This window comes from Nycticebus coucang, chromosome 8 (genome assembly GCF_027406575.1).
Source record: "Nycticebus coucang isolate mNycCou1 chromosome 8, mNycCou1.pri, whole genome shotgun sequence".
Taxonomy (NCBI): domain Eukaryota; kingdom Metazoa; phylum Chordata; class Mammalia; order Primates; family Lorisidae; genus Nycticebus; species Nycticebus coucang.
The window spans coordinates 98,353,982-98,380,567 of NC_069787.1; the positions used below are offsets into that span (position 1 = coordinate 98,353,982).

Sequence of the window (26,586 nt, forward strand, 5' to 3'; positions counted from 1 at the left end):
TCCATTTGACTTTGCCACCCAGATCCCCCTCTCTGGGATTAAGGTACTCATGTCCCTGATGATGGGAATGTTGGCAGCTTATATCTCTCAGTTGTAAGTAGATCCTGGAATTTCCCTGAGCTGGGAACCACCTTCAGTAGGAAAGAGCCACCTTGCTCCTTGAGAGATAGGAAGGGAGTTGAGGCCCACTTCTAATAGCTGGTCAATAAGGTGTGTCCACCATGCCTGAATTAGGAAAAACTTTGAGTAGCTGTATCAGCTCCAAGGTTTCCCATGTGACTAGAAACTTCTGTTGCAACTGCATTGTGGTTCAACTTTTCTCTCTGCTGAGACCTGCCTCCTTTGTTCTTCCAAGAACTATTCCCATAAATGCTCTCCAGTGAAACTCCTAGATGCAAATATTGGAGTCTCAGACTCTGTTTCCCAGGCAACCTGACCTATGACAAAACCCAAACCAGAAACCTTGGCTGAAGTTATGTAGGAGATATTAATGTCTCAATCCTGCAGTTTCAGCAGGTCTTAGAATAGCTAGCAATGCACCAAAAACAAGGAGAAAATGGGTGCCTGTACTCCCAGGTACTCAGGAGGCTGAGGTAGGAAGATCATGTGAGCCCAGGAGTTTGAGAACAGCCTGGGCATTACAGTGAGACTTTGTTTCAAGAAAAACAAACAAACAAACACCAAAGAGTTACACAGCTCTAATCCTCTATAGATAAATGATGTAATGAAAAGGTAGCATGTGAAAGAGACAGAAGGGCAGGTTTCCAACTTGAGAAGGTTTCATTTCTGATCTCTTGTGTGACTTCTCTGATCTTTACTTCCTTTCTAGGCATTTAATAAAGATCACTGAAATGCCCAGTCTGTGCTAGGATACACACAGCCAAGAGGCTAAGCATTATACAACCAGCACAAGGGAAATTAAGAGCAGTTCAAGAGGGACCCCTGGACAAAAATGACTTAAATCTCCAGCAAAGATCTTTCATCTCATTTTTTAGGCATTCCCTCTGTTTTTCCAGTGTTTTGGGTTTTTTTAATACATAAATTATAAAATATATAAACAAAGTGTGCGTATCATAAGAGGATTTTAAAAAGCTTAACCCTACTGAGTCTCACCCACCTAACTTAAGAAATAAAAGAACACGGCCTAGAAAGGTTCAGGTTATTTATCAGGAATGATAATATTAGGGCTGATAATATCAACCTCCAGAGCCCTTGGCACAAACCAGGCAATCAGTAAAGAATAGCTACAGTTATTAGAAATGGATAGAAATATCAGCCCAGATATGATTATTAAACAAAATACATCTTAGTTATAACTCTGAAGTCACAATTAAGAGACCTCTCTATCAAGTCATATCCTATAAATCAAAGGTATGGTTTAAATTATTTTCAGACATAGTTCATTAAAAGAAACTAAGGATTTTCTTTTCTATAAGATTACATATACTTGTACCTGAGTCTGTGGAGTTCAGCTCCTGATTCTTCAGGCCTTCCTGGACAGTCCTTGAAGATGGTACTCTGGGTCAAGAACACAGCAAAATAGTAAGATAATTCTTAAGATCAGTAAAGCGTTAAGGGTTAATTTCCTTCAAATCTAAGAAGAAAGCAAATGTAACAGGCCTCAAAATCTACAATAGAAGATACTCCTTTGATTATACTTTTATTGTTTTTTAAAGAGACAACCTTGTTCTTTCACCTAGTCTGGAGTGTAGTGGCATGATCATAGCTCACTGTAGTCATAATCAAACTCTGGACTAAAGTGATCCTTCTGCCTTAGCCTCCAAAACTCCTGGGATTATAGATGTGAGCCATCACATCTGGCTGATCATATTTAAAAAAAGAAAAAAAAACAACTCCCAAACAGCAATTGCTTTTAAAACTACGTACATGGTCAAACGACCCAATGGACAGTCTGTAAACAGCACTGTAATACATGTTTGAACTAATTTTCTTTTCGTTCATATGAACAAGAAATTACAAAACTTCTGGTGGGATTCTTAAACTGTAAATAATTAAATGATTCATTTTTCAATAGTCACAGAACAGAAACATTTCTTTTATAGGATCTGTTTAACTGTTTCACAATTAAAGACAAATTATGTTATAAAAAACACAGATATTTACTCTGTAGCAATCACTGCAAAATGCTAATATAGCTGGACATGGTGACCTGCACCTGTAGTTCCAGCTACATAGTAGGCTGAGGCAGAAGGATCATCTTAGTCCAGGAGCTTGAGGCTGCAGTGAGCTACTGCATTCCAGCTCGGGCAACAGAATAAGACCCTTTCTCCCATTTTTTTTTTTTTTTTGAAGACAGAGTCTCAAGCTGTCACTCTGGGTAGAGTGCCGTGGCTTCACAGCTCACAGCAACCTCCAACTCCTGGGCTTAAGCGATTCTCTTGCCTCAGCCTCCCAAGTAGCTGGGACCACAGGCGCCTGCCACAGTGCCTGGCTGTTTTTTGTTGTTGTTGCCATCGTCAGTGGTGTTTTAGCCGGCCTGGGGCCGGTTCGAATCCGCCAGCCTCGGTGTATGTGGCCAGTATCTTACTCACTGTGCTAAAGGCATCGCCGAGACCCTCTCTCTTAAAAATAAAATATGCTAATAAAAGGCTAATTTATCTTTTTAGAATATTTCCTGACTAAAGCTTTGGATCAGTTTTGACAACTAAGTCAGGGAAAAACACAAGGCCATGTTTTTGTGATTATTTGTTTTTGTCATTGTTATCTTACCTCTCTACCTAGCATAAAATTCTATGGTCTTTTTCTCTACCTTTTTTTTTTCAGAGATGAGATGTTATTCTGTCACCCAGGCTAGAGTATGGTGGCACAATCCATCAAAGCTCACTGCAACTTCAAACTTCCAGGCCCAAGAGATCCTGCTGCCTCAGCCTTCCAAATAGCTAGGGCTACAGGTGTGCGCCACCACGCCTGGTTACTTTTTTAATTTTTTGTGCAATTGAGGTCTCATTTTGTTGCCTAGGCTAGTCTTGAACTCCTGGACTCAAGTGATCCCTTCTTACCTCAGCCTCCCAAATTGCTGGGATTCAGGTGTGAGCCACCATATCCAGCCTCAGTCCACTTATATTGTCAGTTTTTTTACCCACATAGCTACAAAGGTATTTGAAAATAATATAGTAGGGAGTTACAGAATTTGTTATATGTGAAACTGTGTCCTTTTCCCCAAATTCATTTGTTGAACCCATAACCCTCAGTGTATTTGGAGACAGGGCTTTCGGGAGGTCATTAAGATTAAATGAGGTCATAATGGTAGAGCCCTAGTCCAGTGGGGTTGGTGGCCTTATAAGAAAGAAGGTAGTGGAAAGAATCTCTCTACCATGTGAAAGATAGCAAGAATGCAGCCATCTGCAAGCCAGGAAGCCTTTACCAGGAACTGAATTGACTGGTACGTCAGCTTCCCTGCCTCCAGAATGTGAGAAAATAAATTTTGGTCAGCATAGTGGCTCATACCTGTAATCCTAGCATTCTGGGAGGCCAAGGCAGGAGGATCACTTAAACTCGGGAGTTCAAGACCAGCCTGAGCAACAGTGAGACCCTGTCTCTTTAGAATAGAAAAAAATTAGCCAGGTGTTGTGGCAGATGCCTATAGTCCTAGCTCCTCTGGAAGTTGAGGCAGAAGGACCACTTAAACCCAGTAATCTGACATTGCTGTGAGCTAGGCTGATGCCATGGCACTCTAACCTAGGCAACAGAGTGAGACACTGCCCCCACCCCTGCAAAAAAATTCTGTGGGTTAAGCCACCCAGCTGTGGCATTTTGTATGGCAGCCCTAGCAGACCATATAGAACTCAACAACAGATTTTTTTTGTTTTTTTTTGAGACAGGGTTTCACTTTGTCACCCTGGGTAGAGTGCCATGGCATCACAGCTCACAGCAATCTCAAACTCCTGGGCTCAAGCAATTCACTTGCTTCAGCCTCCCAAGTAGCTGAGACTACAGGAGCCCACCACAATGACGGCGATTTTTCAGAGATGGGGTCTCACTCTTGCTCAGTCTGGTCCTGAACTTGTGAGCTCAAGCAATCCACCTGCCTCGGCTTCCCAGAGTGCTGGGATTACAGGCGTGAGCCACCACGCCTGGCCAACTGATGTTTTAAAACACAAACACACACACACACACACACACCATTGTATTTTTTAAGGTTGAGGGTACCACCAATAAACTGCTTCTTAAAAGTTGTGTGTGAAGGTATGCTACAGACACATACCTGGAAGGGCACAAAGCCACTCCTTTGAGTGTGACTTTCTTTTACAGTTGTCTTCTACATGAAGTACATATTTTTTCACTATGATAAATCATATCCTGATTTACAATTTTTGCTCTTCCTTAAAAAAATACCAGCATAGGGATGCTTATTTCCTTTCTTTTGTCCAAAAGCATCAGGCTCTAAACTCAATATAGGGAACACCTTGAGAATATATTTTACCCTTTTCTATATAGTGCCACTTAACAAAAACACATACTGTAAGAGAAGTACATAAATGATTAAAAGTTGAATTCAAAAATTCAACTTCTGAGACTATAACATGGGAGATATAGTCTCTGAAATAGGTTTTTCCGTTTTTAGATTGTTCAGGCATACTATTATATTACTTACTGTTTTTCTGGTTGAACCACTGCAATTTTCCTCTGTTTATGTACTGTAAGAAGAAAACAAAAATATAAATTCCAAGAAAAATAGTAAGACAGAGGAAAATGTAAATATGTAATAAGCTTACACTGGTATATTTAAATCGCAATTCTGTATAAATATATTTAACTAACAAGTACTATAAATTATTAGTGCTTATGTGTCTAAATATCTAGACTAAGGCACATTTTCTGGATAGAAATTTTTAGACAAAGGCCAAAAACACTTTTTTAAGGCTCCCTGTATCAATCAACTATAAATAGATAGTTTATGAGCAAAAATAGATATTCAAAACAAAATCTGACTTGAGGGCAGTGCCTGTGGCTCAAAGGGGTGGGGCACCAGCCCCATATTCCAGAGGTGGTGGGTTCAAACTCAGCCCCAGCCAAAAAAAAAAAAAAAATCTGACTTGACAAGGGTGCCCAAGCCCATTCAATGGAGAAAGGGCAATCTTTAGCAAATGATGCTGGAATATCCACATGAAGTTGGACCCTTACCTTGTATTATATATAAAAATTAACTCAAAATAGACCACAGATCTAAACACAACTAAAACTATAAAACTCTCAGAGAAAAGCAAGGGGAAAATCTTCTTGATCTAGGTTTGTCAATGATTTTGTTTTACTATATGACTCACAATTCAACTCCTGGGTATACACCCAAGGAAAGTGAAAATATACATCCATATAAAAACCTATACACTGATGTTCACAGCGGCATTATTCTTAAGAGTCAAGAAATGGAAACAACCAAAATGTTCATCAGCTGATGAACAGATAAACCAAATGTGGTATATCCCTACAATCCAGTATTACTCTGCTATATATAAAGGAATAAAGAACTGATGCACACTGCAACATGGATGAATTCTGAAAACATGCTAAGCGAAAGAAGCCAATCACAAAAGACCACATATCATATGATTCCATTTATATGTACTGTCTAGAATAGGCAAACCTATAGAGACAGGAAATAGATTATTAGATGCTTGGGAGGTGTTGACTGCTAATGGGTATGGAGATTTCTTTCTGGAATAATGAAAATGTTCTCAAATTGACTATGGAGATAATTGCACAACTCTGTGCCTATACTAAAAGCACTAAATTATGTACCTTAAAGGAGTGAATTTCATGGTATATAAATTATATCTCAATAAGGTGTTTAAAGGGAAGAGTGGATGTCACTTTCAAAATAGTTGTGAAAAGACTTTGGCTTCCATCTTGATCAAGCTCTCTTTCTCTCTTCCTTTTTCACTCCAGTGGAAGCAAGTCGCCATGCTGTGAGCTGCCCTACACAGAGGCCCACATGACAAGGAACTAAAGGAAGCTTCCCGCTAACACCCAGCAAGGAGCTAAGGTGCTCAGTCCAACAGCCCACAAGGAGTGAACTTGTGCTGTTATAGTATAAATGTTTGTGCCCACCAAAATTCATACTGAAATCCAATCACTACGTGTTTTCATTAGGAGGTGGGGACTTTGGATGGCTCGGCCCTCATGATTCAGATTAGTGTCCTTATGAAAGAGACCCTAGAGACCTACTAATCTGTTCAAGTGAGGACACAACAAAAGGTACCATCTATGAACCAGGCAAGGCACCCTCACCAGACACTGAATCTGCTGATACCTTTATCTTGGATCTCCCAGCGTCTAGAACTGTGAGAAATAAATTTATTTAGTTAGTTCTTATTTGCAAATTGCCCAGTGTATGGCATTTTATTATAGCAGGCAGAATGGACTAAGAAACTTGATAATAATCATCTGAGTAAACTTGGGAGCAGATCCTCTCCAAGTTGAGCCTTGAGATAACTAACAGACCTTGCTGATGTCTTGATTGTAGCCTGTGAGAGACCTGGATCCAGAGGACTCATGTAAGTTGCGCTCAGATTTCTAACCCATAAAAACTTTATGGGATTAATAATGTTTGTGACAAGAGTTTCCGATGCGAACAGATTACAAGAATATCACTTTGTTCTTCTCTGAAATGTCCATATTCATCCTAATTGGTAGCAATCATCCAACAAATTAATTAATAATCAGTTCTCTAACAGACAGATACCTCGTGCTCGGCGAGGAGTGCTAAGGGGGTGGCCATTGGTTTCACACCAGCCCAAAGGAAATATATCCATGGATTCCACACTCACAATGCATTCAGGTATAGGCTTCTTAGAACCTGTTTGAAAATTTTTAAAAAACTTAATTTAGACCTTCTTCATAAATGACACTTATGAGACAATATTCTACTTTTACAGTAATACAGACACGAGTCCTTTGAGCAAGTATCTTTTACACGGAAGTTATACTTTTTCATGCATGATAAACATTAGGGAAAAAAAAGTAAACTCTCCCCCAGGCATAACTGTACAAGGACCAAAATGGGTACAGGTACATATGCAGGCTGACCCTTACCTACGAAACAGCAATAAGCAACTGGAACTACCACTGTTATTATTCAGATGATTAATAAATATCATAGTTAATTCCTTGAAATAACTGGAAACCAAAAGGCAAAAGTGACAGTTCTACTCAATGAGAACATCAGTTCTGTCACTCCAGGAATAGCCAGAAAGTAGAACAGGGAATTCAAATCAGGAAGTAATTTGGCAAGTTGCTTAGCCGGGGTGCTTAGCAGGGGTTGCATAAAAGTTTACATTCAATATCTTCCTGGGCTCAGCACCTGTAGCTCAGCGGCTAGGGTATATATACATTAGAGTTGGCAGGTTCGAACCCAGCCCAGGCCTGCCAAACAACAATGACAACTACAACCAAAAAATAGCCAGGCGTTGTGGCGGGCGCCTGGAGTCCTATCTACTTGGGAGGCTGAGGCAAGAAAATCGCTTAAGCCTAAGTGTTTGAAGTTGCTGTGAGCTGTGATGCCATGATGCCACAGCATTGTACTAAGGGTGACAAAGGGAGACTCTGTCGCAAAAAAAAAAATATATATATATATATTTTTTTAATATATATCTTTAAGATATATATATATCTTCCTGGCAGGCCGGGTGCAGTAGCTCATGCCTATATTCCTAGCACTCTAAGAGCTCAGGAGTTTAAGACTAGCCTGACCAAGTGCAAGAGCCCATCTCTAAAACTAGCTGGACACTGTGGCAGGCCTGTAGTCCCAGCTACTCGGGAGGCTGAGGCAAGAGAATCACTTGAGCCCAACAGTTTTTGAGGTTGCTGTGAGCTGTGATGCCAGAGTGCTCTACGAAAGGTAACGAAATGACACTGTCTCCAAAAAAAAAAAAAAATCTTCCTTGCAATCTGCATTAAATGTCAATTCTACAAATCAGAAACAGTAGGTACCTTCTCAGAGTCTGACCATTTGGTAGCAAGATGAAAATGAAACTTAGGACATAAATAGTAACTGCAGTGCTGAACACTCACACAGTGCCTTCCATCCATAAACTGTTCTATCACTGAATAGTACTTTTAATGTAACATGTCATTTCTACTTTATACTTGTATACTTCTTTGTTGTATTGGGTTGGAGCAACCAACATACTGTATGTTCAATAAACAAGGTGTTAATGCTCATGCTTACCTATTCTGGTCACATCAAAATACATGCTATTTGATTTATACTTTCCCCTTCCCCAAAATGGGGGCTCTGTAGTAAAGGATTTTTATTCAAATTCATTTCCTAAAATTTGAAATTTGAAAGCCAGGGATAGAAAAGAAATTTTTAGCTCAGATTCTTACATTATAAATTAGAAGTTTAAGCCACATTACAGGTACAGAAGTAAAAAAGGAGGCGCAAATAAGAATAGCCACAGGAAGGCTTCTCAGGAGTGCTGATACTTACCCTCCAGCTGGAGCCACAGGTAGGAGCCTCTCACTGAAGTAATGGTGGCAACACACACTTCTTCAGGGAGAAGAGGGTTCACCGCCTCAAGCTTCATGTTTTCCTTAAATTCATGCTCAAAAATTGACTAGAAAAATGAATGACTCAAATCCATTTACTGGATTAACACTTAGTACTAACTCAATCTGTTCAGCTATTAAGACCTTTTAAAAGTAGTACTTATCCCTAGGTTTACTTTAAAGCTATAATTTATTTTATGCTCTTTTGCTCTTAATGAAGCAACATGTCTGTCTTTCTTGGTGTTATAGGCAGTATGGTCTTTGAGGTCAGATAGTCCTGCTTTACTGCTAGATGGATGACCTTGCTCAAGGTACAGAACTTTTTTGCCTCTATTTTTCATCTGTTAGATGAAGTTGAGAATACCTATCTTGCTTGGTTATTATAAGGTATCAATGAAAAGAGGTATCCAAGGTACTGTGTCCTAAACCACAAGGCTCTCAACTGTTGGTTCACTTCCCCTCCCATAAAGGGCCCTATCATATAAGAAACTGCTTGGTTCACACCTATATTTATTATAAAATACAGTCAGGATAAAGAATGCTTGTGAACAGGGAAAAAGAAAAATTTTACACTGAAAAAGTTGTAGCTGTGGGGTGAGAATGGACAAGTGAACATCTGCATTTGATTGTTCTCTCTCTTGACAATCAACATAAACTAAAGTTGTTTTTGTTTCTTAAAGACAAAAACTTAAGAGGATGTATGTATCAGGACAGGAAATAACATTTTATAGATTAGAATTTAGAATAGGGTGTAAAAACTAAATTAGCATATTAATGAAAGGTGCAGTAAAGACAGCTAAGAACTAGCAGAACCAGGTACTAGGAAACTGGAAGTAGAGGAGAAATAGTCAAAACAAGAATTTGTTGAAAACATTCAAAAAGCTTGTAAGTCTTGCCATGGGCTCCTCCACTCCACATCCCAAGGCAACTCTTTTTCTCCCCTACAGAAAGTGAGATGTACTACTCCCTAGAAGGGTAAGACATAAGATCCCTGGGCAGTAGGACACCAGGAACTGCTGAGAGCATGCATGTCACACCCAAAACAGGAGTTAGCATATGGGAATGCTGCGAGGTCCAGCCCTTGCCGCTAACTAGCAGGCAGAGGACTAGAAGAGACTACTTACAGTAATATGACAAGCCCAAGAAGAGACACATAAAAATTTGGGTTTAGGTTTCCCCAACAAATGGCCAGCCAGATCTTACCCTATAAGAACGTTCATGGTTGACAAGCCCTGCCCACATGCTCAGATTTTCCAATCAGCTTTTTCAGTCTCTCATTCTTTTTTTTTTTAAGTAACTTTATTTCAGGTTAATGTGAGGATATAAACAACCAGTTCAAAATATTTGATTTTGTTAGATAGAGTCCCTCTAGTCTTCTTTTCTTTTCTTTTTTTAATTTATTTTTTATTTTTATTAAGTCATATATACATAGATCATGAATACATTTATGCCTTTGTGGGATTCGATGTGTTGATTATTTGTACAAATTGGAGTGCTTACATCCTACTAATTAACATAGCCCTCACCTCATTTACTTAATCACAGTGTTAAGACATTTGTGTTCAACACTTGATAGATTTGACTTGTACCCTTGCAATATGCTCCATAGGTGTGGTCCCACCATTAACCCTCCCTCTATCGAACCACCCCCCTCTCTTCTCATCCCCCACCCCTTCCCTCCTTCATCCTGGGCTATAGTTATGATTCATCTCTCATATGAAAGTGTGAGTGATTATAAATTGGTTTTATAGTAGTATTGAGTACATTGGATATTTTTTTTTCTATTCCTGAGATACTTTACTAAGAAGAATATTTTCCAGGGCAGTGCCTGTGGCTCAAAGGAGTAGGGCACCAGCCCCATATACCAGAGGTGGCGGGTTCAAACCCGGCCCCAGCCAAAAAAAAAAAAAGAAGAAGAATATTTTCCAGTTCTAGCCATGTAAACATAAAAGAGGTAAAAAAAAAAAAAATATGGAACGCTTCATGAATTTGCGTGTCATCATGCACAGGGGCCATGCTAATCTTCTCTGTATCGTTCCAATTTTAGTATATGTGCTGCCGAAGCAAGCACAAGTCTTCTTTTCTTAAAGATAAGCAACAACCAAGAATTACCAGATAGCTAAGGGGATGAAAGTTAGAGACTGAAACAGACAAGACAAGCAACTTGGAGAAAGCAGAGGTTCTGTAAAAAGAAAACTTCTCAAAAAGTAGGGGTAGGATGGAGTGGGGGTGTTAATTAACATCCTTCTGAGAGATAAGAAAAACCAATGCATACTTAGAGCAAGAAAATATGCTTTTAAAAATAAAGAACTATTCAAAGAACAGATGTAATTCCCCCCAAACAAAAAGCATGGTATCAAAAACTAAAAAGATAAAGTTTAGGAACTCTTCCAGAAAACAAAATGAAAAGACTAAGAAAGGAAACAAAAGGTAAGAAAAGTAGAGATTGATTCAAACTAAAAGAAATTCCAGAAAGAGAAGAGAGAAAATGGAAGGAAAGAAATCAAAGAAGTGATTCAGGAAAATATCTGAGCACAGACAGGCCTGAGGATCCAGAGACAAAGTGCTCACTGAGAACCCAGCACAATGGATGAAAAGAGGCCCCTATCAAGGCTCATCACTACAAAAATTGGTGACAATGTGATTCTATAACCTTCCAATGAGGAATAAAAGGCAGGTCATCTACAAGAGATCAAGAATAAGAATACCTTTAAACTAACTTCTTGACAGCAACACTAAAAGTTGGAGAACTGAGCAATGTTCTCAAAATTCTGAAGTAAAATAATTTCCAAACCAAAATTCTATACTGAGCAAAACTATGAATTGAGTTACTAGAGTGAAGGTATTTTCAAACACACAGTATCTACAAAAATTTATCTCCCCTGCCCCATTACAGGAAGCTCCTGAGAGACAGACTCCATCAAAACAAAAAAGAAGTACCCACGAGAAATATAAAACAGGGGATCCCAAGTCACGAGAAAGGGGAGAGGGCAATTCCCTGGGTGACACTGAAGGGAAGTTCCATGATTACAACTATATGGCAAGCCTAGAGAGCAACCCATCCAGGGAGAGAGAGGAGAGACTGCTAAGACGGGTGCCTATAAAAAAATGTTGGGAATGACAGACTTGACGGTGCGACTGCCTTTGTGGAAACAGTAATGAGAATACTAGGAGATGTGGGAAGAGCTACCAAGAAAAAGGAAAATTAAGCAAATAAAAACATGGCCATAATTAACTTGAAGACAAATAAAAAAGGAAACAATCATATAATACTGCAAAACAACTGGAACAGTATTTGAATGTATATAATAAGGTAAAATCTCAATTGAGATTTAACAGTAAATTTTAACTCTAAAGGAAGAAGTGGGTAAGACACAGGGGAAAGGTAATGTAAAATACCTAAATGCTTATTTACCATACTATAGAACCAAGAAACATTTCTAAAATTAATGACTCAAAAGATAGCAGCTTATTATTTTGAAAATGAAGAAAGACAAGTGTCACAATTACAGTTAGAAGAACAGGAGGTGGTTACTTCCAGGAAAGGAGACTACGAGAAGGAACAGGGCAGGGACTGTGTTTTACCTTCTGCTATTTGGCCTTTTAAACCATATGCATATATTATTTGAACCTTTGTATCTTTAAATGAGCTTAATAATTTTTCTACACTTAATATGTCGACATTTTTTCCTATTATCAGAACATCAAAAATAATTATGAAATAAAATTTCAAATTCACATGATTTCAACTCCTAAGAAAAATTAAACTGATAAACCTGTAAAACTAACTTAATTAGTAGACTAACTGATTAACTTCTATAGTAAATGGAGTTTTCTTTTGACCATTTTATTACAATCACCAAGGTGTTTATCTGGGATAGTGAAATGATTCCTTCCTTTCCGAGTAACAACCATAACAAGCAACAGAAGCACAGCAGTGGTAGCAGCCCTGAAACAGTGGCCATGAGGTCTGTGAGGAGTTCTCACCGAAGGAAAGCACCTCTGGGGAGCAGCTTCAGCACCACACTGTTTGAGGTAGTCAGCCCAGTCAAAGTCCTGGCTCGGGTAGCCTAGGTAGGGATAAAAGAACAACGATTCACACTACACCTACTTGCCTGGCTTTATCACTCTGCCAGGGGTCCGCCTGCAACTTTCAGTGCTAGTAATCTGATCCCTTTGATCATTTTAGAGATGGTAGAAAGCATTCTCTAAATCCAAAGCATTGTTAGCTTTATAAGAGACAGCAACTCTGGCCAAACCATACATAGTAACAACACAATAAGATTTTGGGGCAAATGAAAACTTTTGAATTTCAAAAAAGGCATTTACTTTGAATGATAGTTGTTGGCAATTTGCCAAAAGAATTTAAGACAGTTATCACTGGGTTTGATCTGTATACATATAAATCCAGTCTTATTATCAATTCTATTAGGACTTGGGCTGTGAGGAAAAGTGATGGCAAAGGCTACTAATTGATCCGTGATAAAGCTATTTCCTTAAACATATCTTAGCAATGGTAAGACACAATGCTCTCAGCACTGTTTTCAGATTCATGTTCTACAACAGAGTCAATACTTTTATAACCCAAACCATGAATCCATTTCAGAAAAAATGTTGAACCTAACTCCCCACTTAAGTCTGCCAAGGTTCTTGCTGGAAATCATTTCCTACAGTGTGTTCACTGACAAAGGAGAACTTGGGAAGTTCTGTTAGTATTTTCTGCTATCTGTCTCTCCAGTAACAAGCTCAATGCCTAGATCACAGCAAATGTTCCAAAAATGTTTGCTGGATGAATGAAGACTAAATGGAGGACAAAAGGTTCTGAGTTTATAATCCTTGTTAATATCAAAGATTACTTCCAGAAGCCCAGCATTGCAACAGTCACTTTGTAGATAGTGAAAGCATGCTTTGCTAAAAGCCTACTAATAATGTATAAACTGCCAATTGAATGATCTGATTTACTATTATAAAAAATCATAAACATTTGATGTTTTCTAGATACTCTTAAGTTTAAAAATATTAAAAATTTCAGTTAAGCTCAATTATATCATAATTATGAGTCCCGATTAAAGGGTTAAAGACTTGCATATTGCAAATACCAGGAAAATGAGCTCTTATTTTCCTACCGACAGGCTCTCTGAGTCCTCTTGACCATAAACTTCCCTCTGAAGAGTTCTCTTCCACATTAAGGCCCAGACACCTAAAATCATCAATAATCTACCTTCTAGCTGTGGCTCTATGGCCTTTTCTCACAGCCAGATCCCAGTGCGCATTGTGCATCCTACCCACTTCTCTGTGATCTCCTCACAGATACAAGATGGGATGGACGAAGGAGCCAGCACAGAACCCAGGTTGGAACCTGGCCTTCCAGGTGTTTATGAAGATATGTATATCAAAGTATAAGGATGAAACATACTCTCTTCAACAGGTTTTTAGCTTGATTTTATAACTTTCAAATACACAGATGCATGGAATACTTGTCTCAGGCCCCTAAAATGTTAGGACAGACTAGGGCATGAGGAGAGGGACTAGGGCCAGGGGTGTCTAACATTTTTCCCTATCGCACATTGGAAAAAGAAGAGTTGTCCTGGGCCACACATTAAAAACACAAACACTAATGAAAGCTAATGAGCATAAAAAGGTCTGTGCATAATTTTCATGATATGTGACACCACAGATAAGCAAAATATTACAGGCCTCAAATAATCTGTATGTGGCTGACAGGCCACAGGTTGGACACCCCTGGACTAGGCAATGCCATAGGCCCCATCTTATTTCAGGGAAAAGCTCTCCAGTAACAACTCAGTAGAGAGTCAGTTCATACCCGGAGGGGGGCTGATGTGTAGGCCATTCTTCAGACTCCACTGCACAGGGAAGATGCCAGGACTGTCAGCATGGCATACAAAGGATCGCCGCACGTGGTTCTCAGGCCGCAAATCATCCATTTCCACCAGAAAGTACTTCTCATCAAATACCTGTGCACGCAAGTAACAGATAAAACAGACAAATGGTTTCTGATTATGTATGAAGGTCTGACAGTTAAGTCTGTAAAGTTGCCACCACGTGCTTACACTGGCAGCACTGTACAAATAACTTGGTAAGGTTTCATAACCTTGTTAGATCAGTGTCTCACAGCCGTGTTAGTGTTGACGTGCGGTGGTGTCTTGCTTAGTGGTGTTTGTTATTGTCGTTGTGTGCCAACATGAGAATGTCAGAGCTTCAATAAGAGCTACAAATAAACATTCATAAATTTCTCGTTAAATTTGGCAAGAGTGGAAGTAAAATCAGGGACATGTTAGTTCAAGTTTATGCAGATAATGCTATGAAGAAAATGGCAGTGTACAAATGGATTAAATAGCTTTCTGAGGGGAGAGAAACTGTCACTGATGAAGAGAGGTCAGGGCGGCCAGTAATGAGCACAACTGATGAAAACACCGCAAAAATTCACTGACTCGTGCATCAAAATCATCAGCTGACTATAAGAAATACAGCAGACCAAGTAATCATCCACAGAGAAACAGGAACATCTTAAAATTTTCAGGGAAATCTGAAAATCTTGGCCAACAACTCATGGCTCTTGCATCACCACAATACACTAACTCACAGGGCACTGTCTGTGAGGGCGTTTTCAGTCTGTAAATAAATAACTGCATTGGAACTCATCCTGATCTGGTTCCCAGTGACTTTTTTCTTTACTCAAAGATAAAGGAAATATTGAAAGGAAGCCATTTTGATGACATTCAGGATGTGAAGGGTAATACTATAAGAGTTTTGATGGCCATTCCAGAAAAGGAGTTCCAAAATTATTTTGAAGGCACTGGGAGCACATGGAAGGTAACCACAGTGATATTCAGCAATGAGGTATGTAACGATTTTTCTAGGATCAGTTCACAAACTTAATTGTTCTACCTCAGATATGCATATTGAGTACTGTCTGTACATACATACGTGCACACAGTACATGTACTTTTTCCTTGGCATAGTCAAACAGGTAACAAAAGTTCATAGTCACAGAGTATTAACCCCAAACGCTCAATAAATGATAGTTCTCCATATAATATATAAACATATAATTATTATTCTAATTAAGTGTTTTTCATGTATCAATTTAGTTTTAATTTTCCTAACAATCTAATGAGGTAAGTACCATTATCAACTCCATTTTGCAGATAAGGAAAATTAGTTTAAAGAGAATTTAATAAATTGCCATGGCTACAAAACCAGAAAGAAAAAGAAGCTAGATTCAAACCCAAGTAGTTGATCTCCAAACAAAATTTAGTTTAAGTTTAGTGAGGACTCAATTACACTGGTACGTATTAGGTTTTCAGATCTTAGCTTGCCTAGTTTCAAATACCAAAGAGAGAATTTTTTGAACCATCTCTAGCTTCATACCATCCTACATCCCTTCAGACTCCAGATAGGGCCTTCTAACCCTACTTGCAGATTCAGAATCCCTTTCTCCAAGAATCTTCTTCTAAGATGGGAAAAATGTAAATCTTAACAAGTCAGATTATTCGGCACCCAAGTGACTATTCCTACTGTCACATTTAACCTTGGGTTCTCCTTTTAGTAAATGAGCTTCTGCCCTAGCCCCTAAACCAAAATCTTCTCCCTAATGCCTCAGTTGGAGTAACTAAGTAAATGTGCCTTGATAACCTGCTCAATTCTTGTAGTTACCCCTAATAAGAGCCTTACTTATTTTTTTTCCTGGGACAAAGTCTCACCCTATTGCCCTAAGTAGAATGTAGTGGTGTCATCATAGCTCACTGACACCTCAAACTCCTGGGCTCAAGTGATTCTCCTGCCTCAGCCTCCCAAGTAGCTGAGAACAGGTGCACACCAATGTGCCCAGCTAATTTTTCCATTCTGGGAAGAGACAGGATCTTGCTCTTGCTTAGGCTGATATCAAACTCCTGACCTGGAGTGATCTTCCCATCTTGGCCTCCCAGAGTGCTAGGATTACAACTGTGAACCACCATGCTTTGAGCCTTACTTTCGTCAGTCTTTCAAAAGATAAAATCTGAATCTGGAATATCCTACCACCAGATTGTGTGACAGTAATTCCCTGATCCTCCTGCTCATCCCAGTAAGCCCTGTACCTAGCCAGACACTGATGACACTATCTGCCTCCAAGTTCACAGATACTGCAGTCTACTAAGCATTTAAGTCTCCTCCACCTATATTACAGGTAGGCCTCCATGTCCCCACTACTCTAGTGGCCAGGCCCTTGTCTGCTTTGGTTAGGACTACCAAGCTCTGAAGAAGGAAGGGGCCACAGAGAACAGGGCAATACAAATACAGAAGTAATTCTAGCCTCACAAGCTTAGGAGGAAAAATGGGTTAGGTAAGTAGAGAGTGAAGATCAAAACACTGCCAATTTCCTAAACCAGTCATGCTGACGGGGATTCTTATCAACAGACTTAACTCCATTTTACCTTAACAATGGTAGCAGGAGAGATTCCAAAAGGAGACCAGGGGTCCACTGCTTCTAATTTCATATTTACAGCAAAAGTATGAATGCCAATAACTTGTTTGTCCTGTAATGCAAACAACAAAAGGGATAAAACTATAGTACTTTTATATTAATTGTATACTCACACGTAATTGAATACTACTCTAATTGATTAAAAATAATGGAACTGCCCAGCTTCTGGTAAATCCTATCATTTTCTCTCCAGGAAAAACTTTTTTATGAAAAAACAAAAACACACAAAATGCTCCTATTCTCTATATTTGGAACATACTATGGGATTATGTGGAGCAAAACCAAATTTATTTTATTAATATAAGGTAGGCCTATGTAGCTAAGAGTAGAAAAGATTCAAACTACTGTAAGAGAACCTGGGGAGAAAATTAAGACAACTGTTAAAAGACAACAAGGATGATCCTAACTCCAGCCTTAACACCTCCTCCTCCTTCAGAAGTCACGGCACTCCGACTAACCATGGGGGCTGGGGAGTGGGGGGTTATTTTATGCTTTTCACCTTCCCAAATTGCTTTACTCTGCTATAAGGAGAGCAGTACCTATCTAGCACATGTTTTTGTTTTTACCTTAAATAAGTAAGATGGTAATGGCTCTTCCTCCTCCTCTTTCACTTTGACCAAAATCTCCTGCCACTCAGCTTCATTTTTCAGATGTCTGATGGCTTTAATAAAATGAAACAACATGCTTTAGATGATCAGAAAACCTATACGCTTTTTAACCATAAACAAAATAGTCACTTTCCACTGGACTAGGCCACTCATAGCCAACTTCAGTCAAAGAACTTGTACCTTAACCTCAGTCCTCCACTCTGTGGAGCCTGGACAGTTAAGTTTTGTGAAAATTCCTACAGTAAGAAGGAATACTCATTAGTATTGCTATAATCTATAAAATAATATAATATAAAACCAAAATTGGGATATATAATAATAAATGCAAATTGATTTAAATAATAACTTAAGTTTTAATATTATTAGAATTTATTTTAATCACCAAATTTGCTATGAACTCAATTTTCTATATACCTACCTAAATGCTACCTAGAGAATTATTTTATTTTATTTTATTTTGGTTCAACGTCAATATGGGTTGGGGCAGAAGTCTATGAAGTATATCAATATGTGTGGAAAATTATAAAAGCAATAAAATCTAAAGAAAAATAGGCATTTAATTTAACAACTCCACATAAACTTTGTTGTAATATCCCTATTATGTGAACTAGCAAAGGTTTTTGTAATATACTGAATAATATATTTTTTAGTCTCATACATATTAATAACAACATAACAATAATGTAATAGTTACAAGAAAAATGTTCTATTACTCTTCACCTAATGGGGGCTGAAGCTCGTATCCCTGCTGAGCAGCCCAACCAACATGATGAAGAAATGGATCCAAGTAATACAACCAATGGTCAAAATTGTCAGAACTTCCAAGTCCTTCATAACGTAGCTTCAGCCTTCCACCAATGTTTTCTACTACTGTAACAATCCAAGTACTTAAAGAATCCCGGAAATCTTGACATTCTAGCTTGGATCCTGGAGCAATGAGATCTAAAGGATTCCTCCCGTTACGGAGCTGTAAGTTTAAAAAGTGAAATGATTAAATAAGAGAAGTAAATATAGTATTTTTAAAAAGTTCAAGTTCTAAATGATCTCAAACCAATCTTCATACCTTTTACCCACTCGAAAGCCAGTGACACTGAATTTTCTACTATCATATAAGTCTTTCCTAGTATTATTTCCAGGTAATATGTTATCTTAAAGAAAATCTACCATTAATCCAATAAAATTATTCTAATAGATGTCTTTCTCTAGGAATGTTTAGTTTCATTTGGCAAAAATTTAAAAAATATTGGGCAGCGCCTGTGGCTCAAAGGAGTAGGGCGCTGGCCCCATATGCTGGAGGTGGTGGGTTCAAACCCAGCCCCAGCCAAAAACTGCAAAAAAAATTAAAAAATATCATCATTACTTTATCTCTGATTATATATCATTAAAGAAAAAAATCAAACATGGACAAAAGTCAAAGTCTCCCATAAGCCCAATTCTGGGAAAGAACCATGATAAACACTTTGGGATACACTCTTTTTCAGCACAGAAGTCAACATATACCTCAACCAGTCTGTCCATCCATCTCTTTCTTATTTTTTGAAAAATGGGAGCACTGCATGTTGCTTCTCAATTTGTTCTCCACTTAGTACAATCATAGGTATCTTTCTATTATAGTGCATTCAAATCTTCCTCATCTTTTACAGTGTTTTATGATATTCTGTATTACAAATGGGCAATAATTTATCCACCTACCTACCGACAACATTTCAGTTATTTCTGATTTTTTTTTTTTTTTTTACTTATTTCATAACACTGTTGTTGCTCTTTTTCTTTTTTTCTTTTGGAAACAGGGTCTCACTCTATTGCCTTGGCCTATAGAGAGCAATGGCATCATCATAGCTCACTGCAACCTTAAACTCAAGCAATCCTCCTGTTTCAGCCTCCTAAATAGCTGGGACTACAGGCATGTGTCACCATGCCTGGTTAATTTTTCTCTTTTTTCTAGACACAAGGGTCTTGCTCTTGTTCAGGCCGGTCTCAAATTCCTGACCTCAAGCAAGCCTCTAGCCTCAGACCCCTAGACTGCTAGGATTACAGGTGTCGAGCCACTATACACATACACAAACACAATTAACAGCTTTTGATGACTGATAGAAATGTTTTAACTCTTACTAGATACATAGAGGGTGTCAAAAAGAAGTGTACACATTTTAAGAAAAGAAAAACACTACATTAAAATTGTAATACTCGATATATACCAATAACAAAAGATGAATACAAGTCATGTTTGACATCTGCAATTACAAGAGAGGCTTAAAGTGGTTTATCATCAGCATCCAGACACTTTTTTTGTTGTTGTTGGGGATTCATTGAGGGTACAATAAGCCAGGTTACACTGATTGCAATTGTTAGGTAAAGTCCCTCTTGCAATCATGTCTTGCCCCCATAAAGTGTGACACACACCAAGGCCCCACACCCCCGCTCCGTCCCTCTTTCTGCTTCCCCCCCATAACCTTAATTGTCATTAATAGTCCTCATATCAAAATTGAGTACATAGGATTCATGCTTCTCCATTCTTGTGATGCTTTACTAAGAATAATGTCTTCCACTTCCATCCAAGTTAATACGAAGGATGTAAAGTCTCCATTTCTTTTAATGGCTGAATAGTATTCCATGGTACACATATACCACAGCTTGTTAATCCATTCCTGGGTGGGTGGGCATTTAGGCTGTTTCCACATTTTGGCGATTGTAAATTGAGCTGCAATAAACAGTCTAGTACAAGTGTCCTTACGATAAAAGGATTTTTTTCCTTCTGGGTACATGCCCAGTAATGGGATTGCAGGATCAAATGGGAGGTCTAGATTGAGTGCTTTGAGGTTTCTCCATACTTCCTTCCAGAAAGGTTATACTAGTTTGCAGTCCCACCAGCAGTGTAAAAGCGTTCCCTTCTGTCTTGAGCACTATGGCTTTGTAGTACAGACTAAAATCTGGTATGCTGATGCCCCCGGCTTTATTTTTGTTACTAAGAACTGCCTTCGCTATACGGGGTTTTTCCCGGTTCCATACAAAACGCAGAATCATTTTTTCCAAATCTTGAAAGTACAATGTTGGTATTTTGATAGGAATGGCATTGAATACGTAGATTGCTTTGGGAAGTATAGACATTTTAACAATGTTGATTCTTCCCATCCATGAGCATGGTATGTTCTTCCATTTGTTAATATCCTCTGCTATTTCCTTTCTGAGGATTTCATGGTTTTCTTTATACAGGTCCTTCACCTCCTTCGTTAGGTATATTCCTAGGTATTTCATATTCTTTGAGACTATGGTGAAGGGAGTTGTGTCCTTAATTAGCTTCTCATCTTGACTGTTATTGGTGTATACAAAGGCTACTGACTTGTGGACATTGATTTTATATCCTGAAACATTACTGTATTTTTTGATGACTTCTAGGAGTCTTGTGGTTGAGTCTTTGGGGTTCTCTAAGTACAAGATCATGTCGTCAGCAAAGAGGGAGAGTTTGACCTCTTCTGCTCCCATTTGGATTCCCTTTATTTCCTTGTCTTGCCTAATTGTATTGGCTAGAACTTCCAGCACTACGTTGAATAGTAAAGGTGACAAGAGGACAACCTTGTCTGGTTCCACTTCTAAGAGGAAAAGCTTTCAGTTTTACTCCATTCAGTAAAATATTAGCTGTGGGTTTGTCATAGATAGCTTCAATCAGTTTTAGAAATGTGCCACCTATGCCTATACTCTTCAGTGTTCTGATTAGAAAAGGATGCTGGATTTTATCAAATGCTTTTTCTGCATCTATTGAGAGGATCATGTGATCTTTATTTTTGCCTCTGTTAATATGGTGGATAACATTTATGGACTTGCGTATGTTAAACCAGCCTTGCCTCCCTGGGATGAAGCCTACTTGATCATGATGAATGACTTTTTTGATGATAAGCTGTAATCTATTGGCTAGGATTTTGTTGAGGATTTTTGCATCTATATTCATGAGTGAGATTGGTCTGAAATTCTCCTTTTTGTTTGGGTCTTTTCCTGGTTTTGGTATCAGGGTGATGTTTGCTTCATAGAATGTGTTGGGGAAGATTCCTTCTTCCTCAATTTTTTGGAATAATTTCTGCAGTACAGGAATAAGCTCTTCCTTGAAGGTTTGATAGAATTCTGGAGTGAAGCCATCTGGACCAGGGCATTTTTTGGTTGGAAGATTATTTATTGTTTCTTTGATCTTGGTGCTTGAAATTGGTCTGTTCAGGAGCTCTATTTCTTCCTGGCTGAGTCTAGGGAGAGGGTGTGATTCCAAATATTTATCCATTTCCTTCACATTGTCAAATTTCTGGGCATAGAGTTTCTGGTAGTATTCAGAGATGATCTCTTGTATCTCTGTGGGATCAGTTGTTATTTCCCCTTTATCATTTCTGATTGAGGTTACTAGAGATTTACTTTTCTATTCCTCGTTAGTCTGGCCAATGGTTTATCTATTTTATTTATTTTTTTAAAAAACCAACTCCTTGTTTCATTAATTTTCTGAATGATTCTTTTGTTTTCAATTTCATTGATCTCTGATTTGATTTTCGATATTTCTTTTCTTCTACTGAGTTTAGGCTGAGATTGTTCTTCTTTTTCCAATTCCATAAGATCGCTTGTGAGATTGTTGATGTGCTCTCTTTCTGTTTTTCGAATGTAGGCATCTAAAGCAATGAATTTTCCTCTCAAAACTGCTTTTGCAGTATCCCACAGGTTTTGGTAGCTTGTGTCTTCATTGTTGTTATGCTCAAGGAAGTTAATGATTTCCTGTTTTATTTCTTCCTTCACCCATCTGTTATTCAACAGAAGATTGTTTAATTTCCATGTCTTTGGGTGGGGTCGAGCATTTTTGTTAGTGTTGAGTTCCACCTTTAGTGTCTTATGGTCTGAGAAGATACAAGGTAAAATTTCAATTCTTTTGATTCTGTTGATATTTGTTTTGTGTCCCAGGATATGATCAATTTTGGAGAATGTTCCATGGGGTGATGAGAAGAATGTATATTCTTTTTTTTTTTTTCTTTTTTTATTTATTTATTTATTTATTTTTTTGTAGAGACAGAGTCTCACTGTACCGCCCTCTGGTAGAGTGCCGTGGCGTCACACGGCTCACAGCAACCTCTAACTCTTGGGCTTACGCGATTCTCTTGCCTCAGCCTCCCGAGCAGCTGGGACTACAGGCGCCCGCCACAACGCCCGGCTATTTTTTGGTTGCAGTTTGGCTGGGGCTGGGTCCGAACCCGCCACCCTCAGCATATGGGGCCGGCGCCCTACTCACTGAGCCACAGGCGCCGCCCAAGAATGTATATTCTTTATCTTTGGGGTGGAGTGTTCTATATGCGTCTGTCAAGCACAGTTGTTCTAGGGTTTCATTTAAATCTCTTATATCTTTGTTTAATTTCTGTTTAGAGGATCTGTCCAGCTCTGTAAGAGGAGTGTTAAAGTCCCCTGTTATTAGGGTATTATCAGATATCATATTGCTCAGACTGAGTAAGGTCTGTTTCAAGATCTGGGAGCATTTAAATTGGGTGCATAGATATTTAGAATTGAAATGTCTTCTTGTTGTATTTGTCCCTTGACCAATATAAAGTGACCATCTTTGTCTTTTTTGACTTTAGTTGCTTTAAATCCACATGTATCTGAAAATAAGATCGTAACTCCTCTTTTCTTCTGAATTCCATTTACCTGAAAAATTGTCTTCCAACCCTTGACTCGGAGCTTTAATTTGTCTTTTGAAGCCAGGTATGTTTCTTGCAGACAGCAAATAGATGGCTTGTGTTTTTTAATCCATTCAGCCAATCTATGTCTCAGTGGGGAATTCAAGCCATTAACATTTATTGAGATAATTGATAAGTGTGGTAGTATTCTATTCATCTTATTTGGTAAGAGTCCATTGCTTAGTTTTATCTTTTGCATCAGTGTAGAGGTTAGGTTCTGTCGTTTAATTTCTGAGTTCTTACTTTGCTGCTGATCCATTGTGGTGGTCAGTGTGCAGAACAGGTTGAAGTATTTCCTGTAGAGCTGGTCTTGTTGTGGCGAATCTCCTCAATGTTTGTATATCCGTAAATGATTTGATTTCTCCATCAATTTGAAGCTTAGCTTAGCAGGGTACAGAATTCTGGGCTGGAAATTGTTCTGTTTAAGTAGATTAAAGGGAGATGACCATTGTCTTCTTGCTTGGAAAGTTTCATTAGAGAAGTCTGCGGTAACTCTGATGGATTTGCCCCTGTAAGTCAACTGGCGCTTACTCCTGGCAGCTTGCAGAATCTTTTCTTTTGTCTTGACTTTGGACAGGTTCATCACAATGTGTCTTGGAGAAGCTCGGTTAGAGTTGAAGCGACCTGGGGTCCGATAGCCCTCTGAAAGCAGTGTGTCAGAATCTTTGGTGATATTTGGGAAATTTTCTTTTATAATATTCTCTAGTATGGCTTCCATTCCTCTGGGGCATTCTTCTTCCCCTTCTGGAATTCCTATAACTCGTATGTTGGAACGCTTCATAAAGTCCCATAATTCTGACAGTGAACGTTCTGCTTTCTCTCTCTTCTTTTCTGCCTCTTTTACTATCTGAGTTATCTCAAAAACTTTGTCTTCTACCTCTGAAATTCTTTCTTCTGCATGGTCTAACCTGTTGCTGATACTTTCCATTGCATCTTTAAGTTCCCTAATTGACTGCTTCAGTTCCTTCAGCTCTGCTATATCCTTTTTATATTCTTCATATCGTTCATCTCTTATTTGATTCTGTTTTTGGATTTCCTTTTGGTTATTTTCCACTTTATTAGCAGTTTCCTTCATTGTTTCCATCATTTCTTTCATTGTTTTCAACATGTGTATTCTAAATTCCCTTTCTGTCATTCCTAACATTTCTTCATAGGTGGAATCGTCTGCAATAGCTACCTCATGGTCCCTTGGCGGGGTTGTTCTGGACTGGTTCTTCATGTTGCCTGGAGTTTTCTGCTGATTCTTCCTCATGAGTTGTTTCTTTTATCTGTTTCCTTGCCCTAATTTTCCTTTCACTTCCTCTTGCTCTTTGAGTTCTCGTGCCTGTGGACTAAGGGTTACAGGACCAGAGGGGTGAGAAGGTTGAAGAGCAAAAAAAGGATGAAAGAAAGGAGGACCGAGTGATAAGAAAAAAAAAAGAAAAATAGAGAAAGAAGAGGGGGTGGGTAAAAGGAGAGAGGCACAGAAAGAGGGAGACAGAGCAATATAGGTGTACAGTAGGGTACTTTGACACAAGCTTAAAAAAAAACCACCTTCTGGGGGTGCCCAGTTGGGTGGTTCCCTTGAGGTCAGCAGCTCTTTGCTAACCTGATCAGACACAGTACCCGACCTTCACCCAGTAGAGAGGAAAGACAAAAATGCTATAAATCAAACCAAAACAAGCAAACAGAAAACTTTATGGGATAAAATTGGGTGAAAAACCGAATAATAGCAGTAGAAACACAAGCAAAAATGAAGTTCTAATTATTGAAAAAGACAGCAATGGGAAATTATAATTAAACTAGAAAAATTGAGAAAGAAAAAGGGTCTGTATGGAAAAGGTTGAACTTATAAAACAAAACAACATCAACAACATCAAAATAAACAAACAAAAAAAACAACCAAACCAAAAAAAAAAAAAAAAAACACAACCAAAAACAAAGCAGTATGTGTATGTTATTGAATATTGTCTGGGCAACACGTGGTCTTCTGGGGTATGAGATGTTAATCACAGTTCTGATACAACTGGAGGCTGCTAGTTTCTCAAACCCCAGCAGGTAGACACCCTAAATCTCTCTTCAGCCCACTTAAAAGGCACTTTGAACTTGTTCACTTGCTGAGCAGAAGCTTTCCCAGGAAAGTGCTTGTCGCTGGAATCACTGCTGAAGTGGCTATCCACTTACCCTGTGTGTCAAAACTGGTCTCCCTCTGCCCCCGAGGGTTAGGGCTGCAAGGCGGCTCAGACCCCGCCCTTAGGCTACTTGGTCGCTGGGTTACCAGCTCCTACCCAATTCTAGCTCTGCGACCCTGAGGGCGGAGCTTGCCAGGGCAGATCGCTCACAATGGCTCCCTGTGACCCACCACCAAACACCATTAGCTCTGTCTGGCTCAGCGGCTCAGACTGGGGCCCTAGACAACGGCCAAAGTTCTCCGCACTCCCGCTCAGGCTCTCCCCAAGGCAGTTCAACTGAGTGCCAAGTCCAAAGACACCAAAACAGTTCACAGGTAAGGCTTTTCTGGTTTGCAGTCTCGCTGCTACTGAACTTACAGTTGCGGGCAGGTTTAGACCGATTGAACACACGCGACCACTTGCCGTTTTTCCACTGTTTTAGTCCTCCTCTTGGGGTCCAGAAGTCTCTCGCTGACTCCCTGTATCCTCTCAGGGGTGATGATAGGCAGATCCCACCAGCCAGAGATGCCCGGAGTTCTATCTCCCCAGACTCACGGTGCCCAGATGCAAGAAAGCTATTACTCGGCTGCCATCTTGCTCCGCCTCCCAGACACTTCTGATTACAGCAAACTATTCCTTGAGCAGCACTGACCAAACTGTCCACTTGTATCGCTATGCATGCCATTTCAATTTCTTACCTAAGTCCTGACAGTGAAGCTGGTTTCTACAGTATACTGTATCCTTTAAGGTTCCCCATGGAAATCAAGGGGTGTTAAGTCAGCAGAATGAGGGGGAAACTCGGCTGCACCTCTTTGTCCTATCCATTGTCCTGGCAAATTCTCATTGAGGTAAGCTCTCATGTCTCAGCAGAAGTGCACCCTCAATCAGGGTCTTCATGGGTGGATGTAATAATCTTGGGATGAAAATTCTCCATTTTTATGTTTTAAGAATCCATCATATGTTTGTTCTGTCAACTCCTGTCTCACATGCACTTTGTTTGGTAGACCTCCTGGGGAAAGTGTGTATGTAAACTTATTGCTGTGCGAGGCCTCCCAGATCTTCCCCTGTGCACATCACACACAGTATCATGCATCTCAAACTCATCATGAATGAGTGTAATTGTTAGGTGTATTGGAGGTCCT

General features: G+C 39.1%; 1 protein-coding gene and 1 non-coding gene across 10 annotated transcripts in view; both read right to left on the reverse strand.

The window, feature by feature from the left end:
• SFMBT1 (Scm like with four mbt domains 1) overlaps positions 1–26,586 on the reverse strand; it is a 154,044-nt gene that overhangs the window by 16,195 nt on the left and 111,263 nt on the right. For all 9 annotated transcript variants that reach the window (XM_053600868.1, XM_053600866.1, XM_053600862.1 and 6 more), the window contains 9 exons: positions 18,322–18,568; positions 17,560–17,654; positions 16,944–17,045; positions 14,333–14,483; positions 12,496–12,578; positions 8,450–8,576; positions 6,704–6,817; positions 4,616–4,658; positions 1,454–1,518 (listed from right to left, as the gene is read on the reverse strand). In XM_053600868.1, the coding sequence (XP_053456843.1) occupies positions 1,454–1,518; positions 4,616–4,658; positions 6,704–6,817; positions 8,450–8,576; positions 12,496–12,578; positions 14,333–14,483; positions 16,944–17,045; positions 17,560–17,654; positions 18,322–18,568 (1,027 nt within the window). The remainder of the gene's footprint in view (positions 1–1,453; positions 1,519–4,615; positions 4,659–6,703; positions 6,818–8,449; positions 8,577–12,495; positions 12,579–14,332; positions 14,484–16,943; positions 17,046–17,559; positions 17,655–18,321; positions 18,569–26,586) is intronic.
• On the reverse strand, positions 10,474–10,579 carry LOC128592869 (U6 spliceosomal RNA). The gene has a single exon (XR_008382080.1). It is a non-coding gene; the product is annotated as a U6 spliceosomal RNA (small nuclear RNA).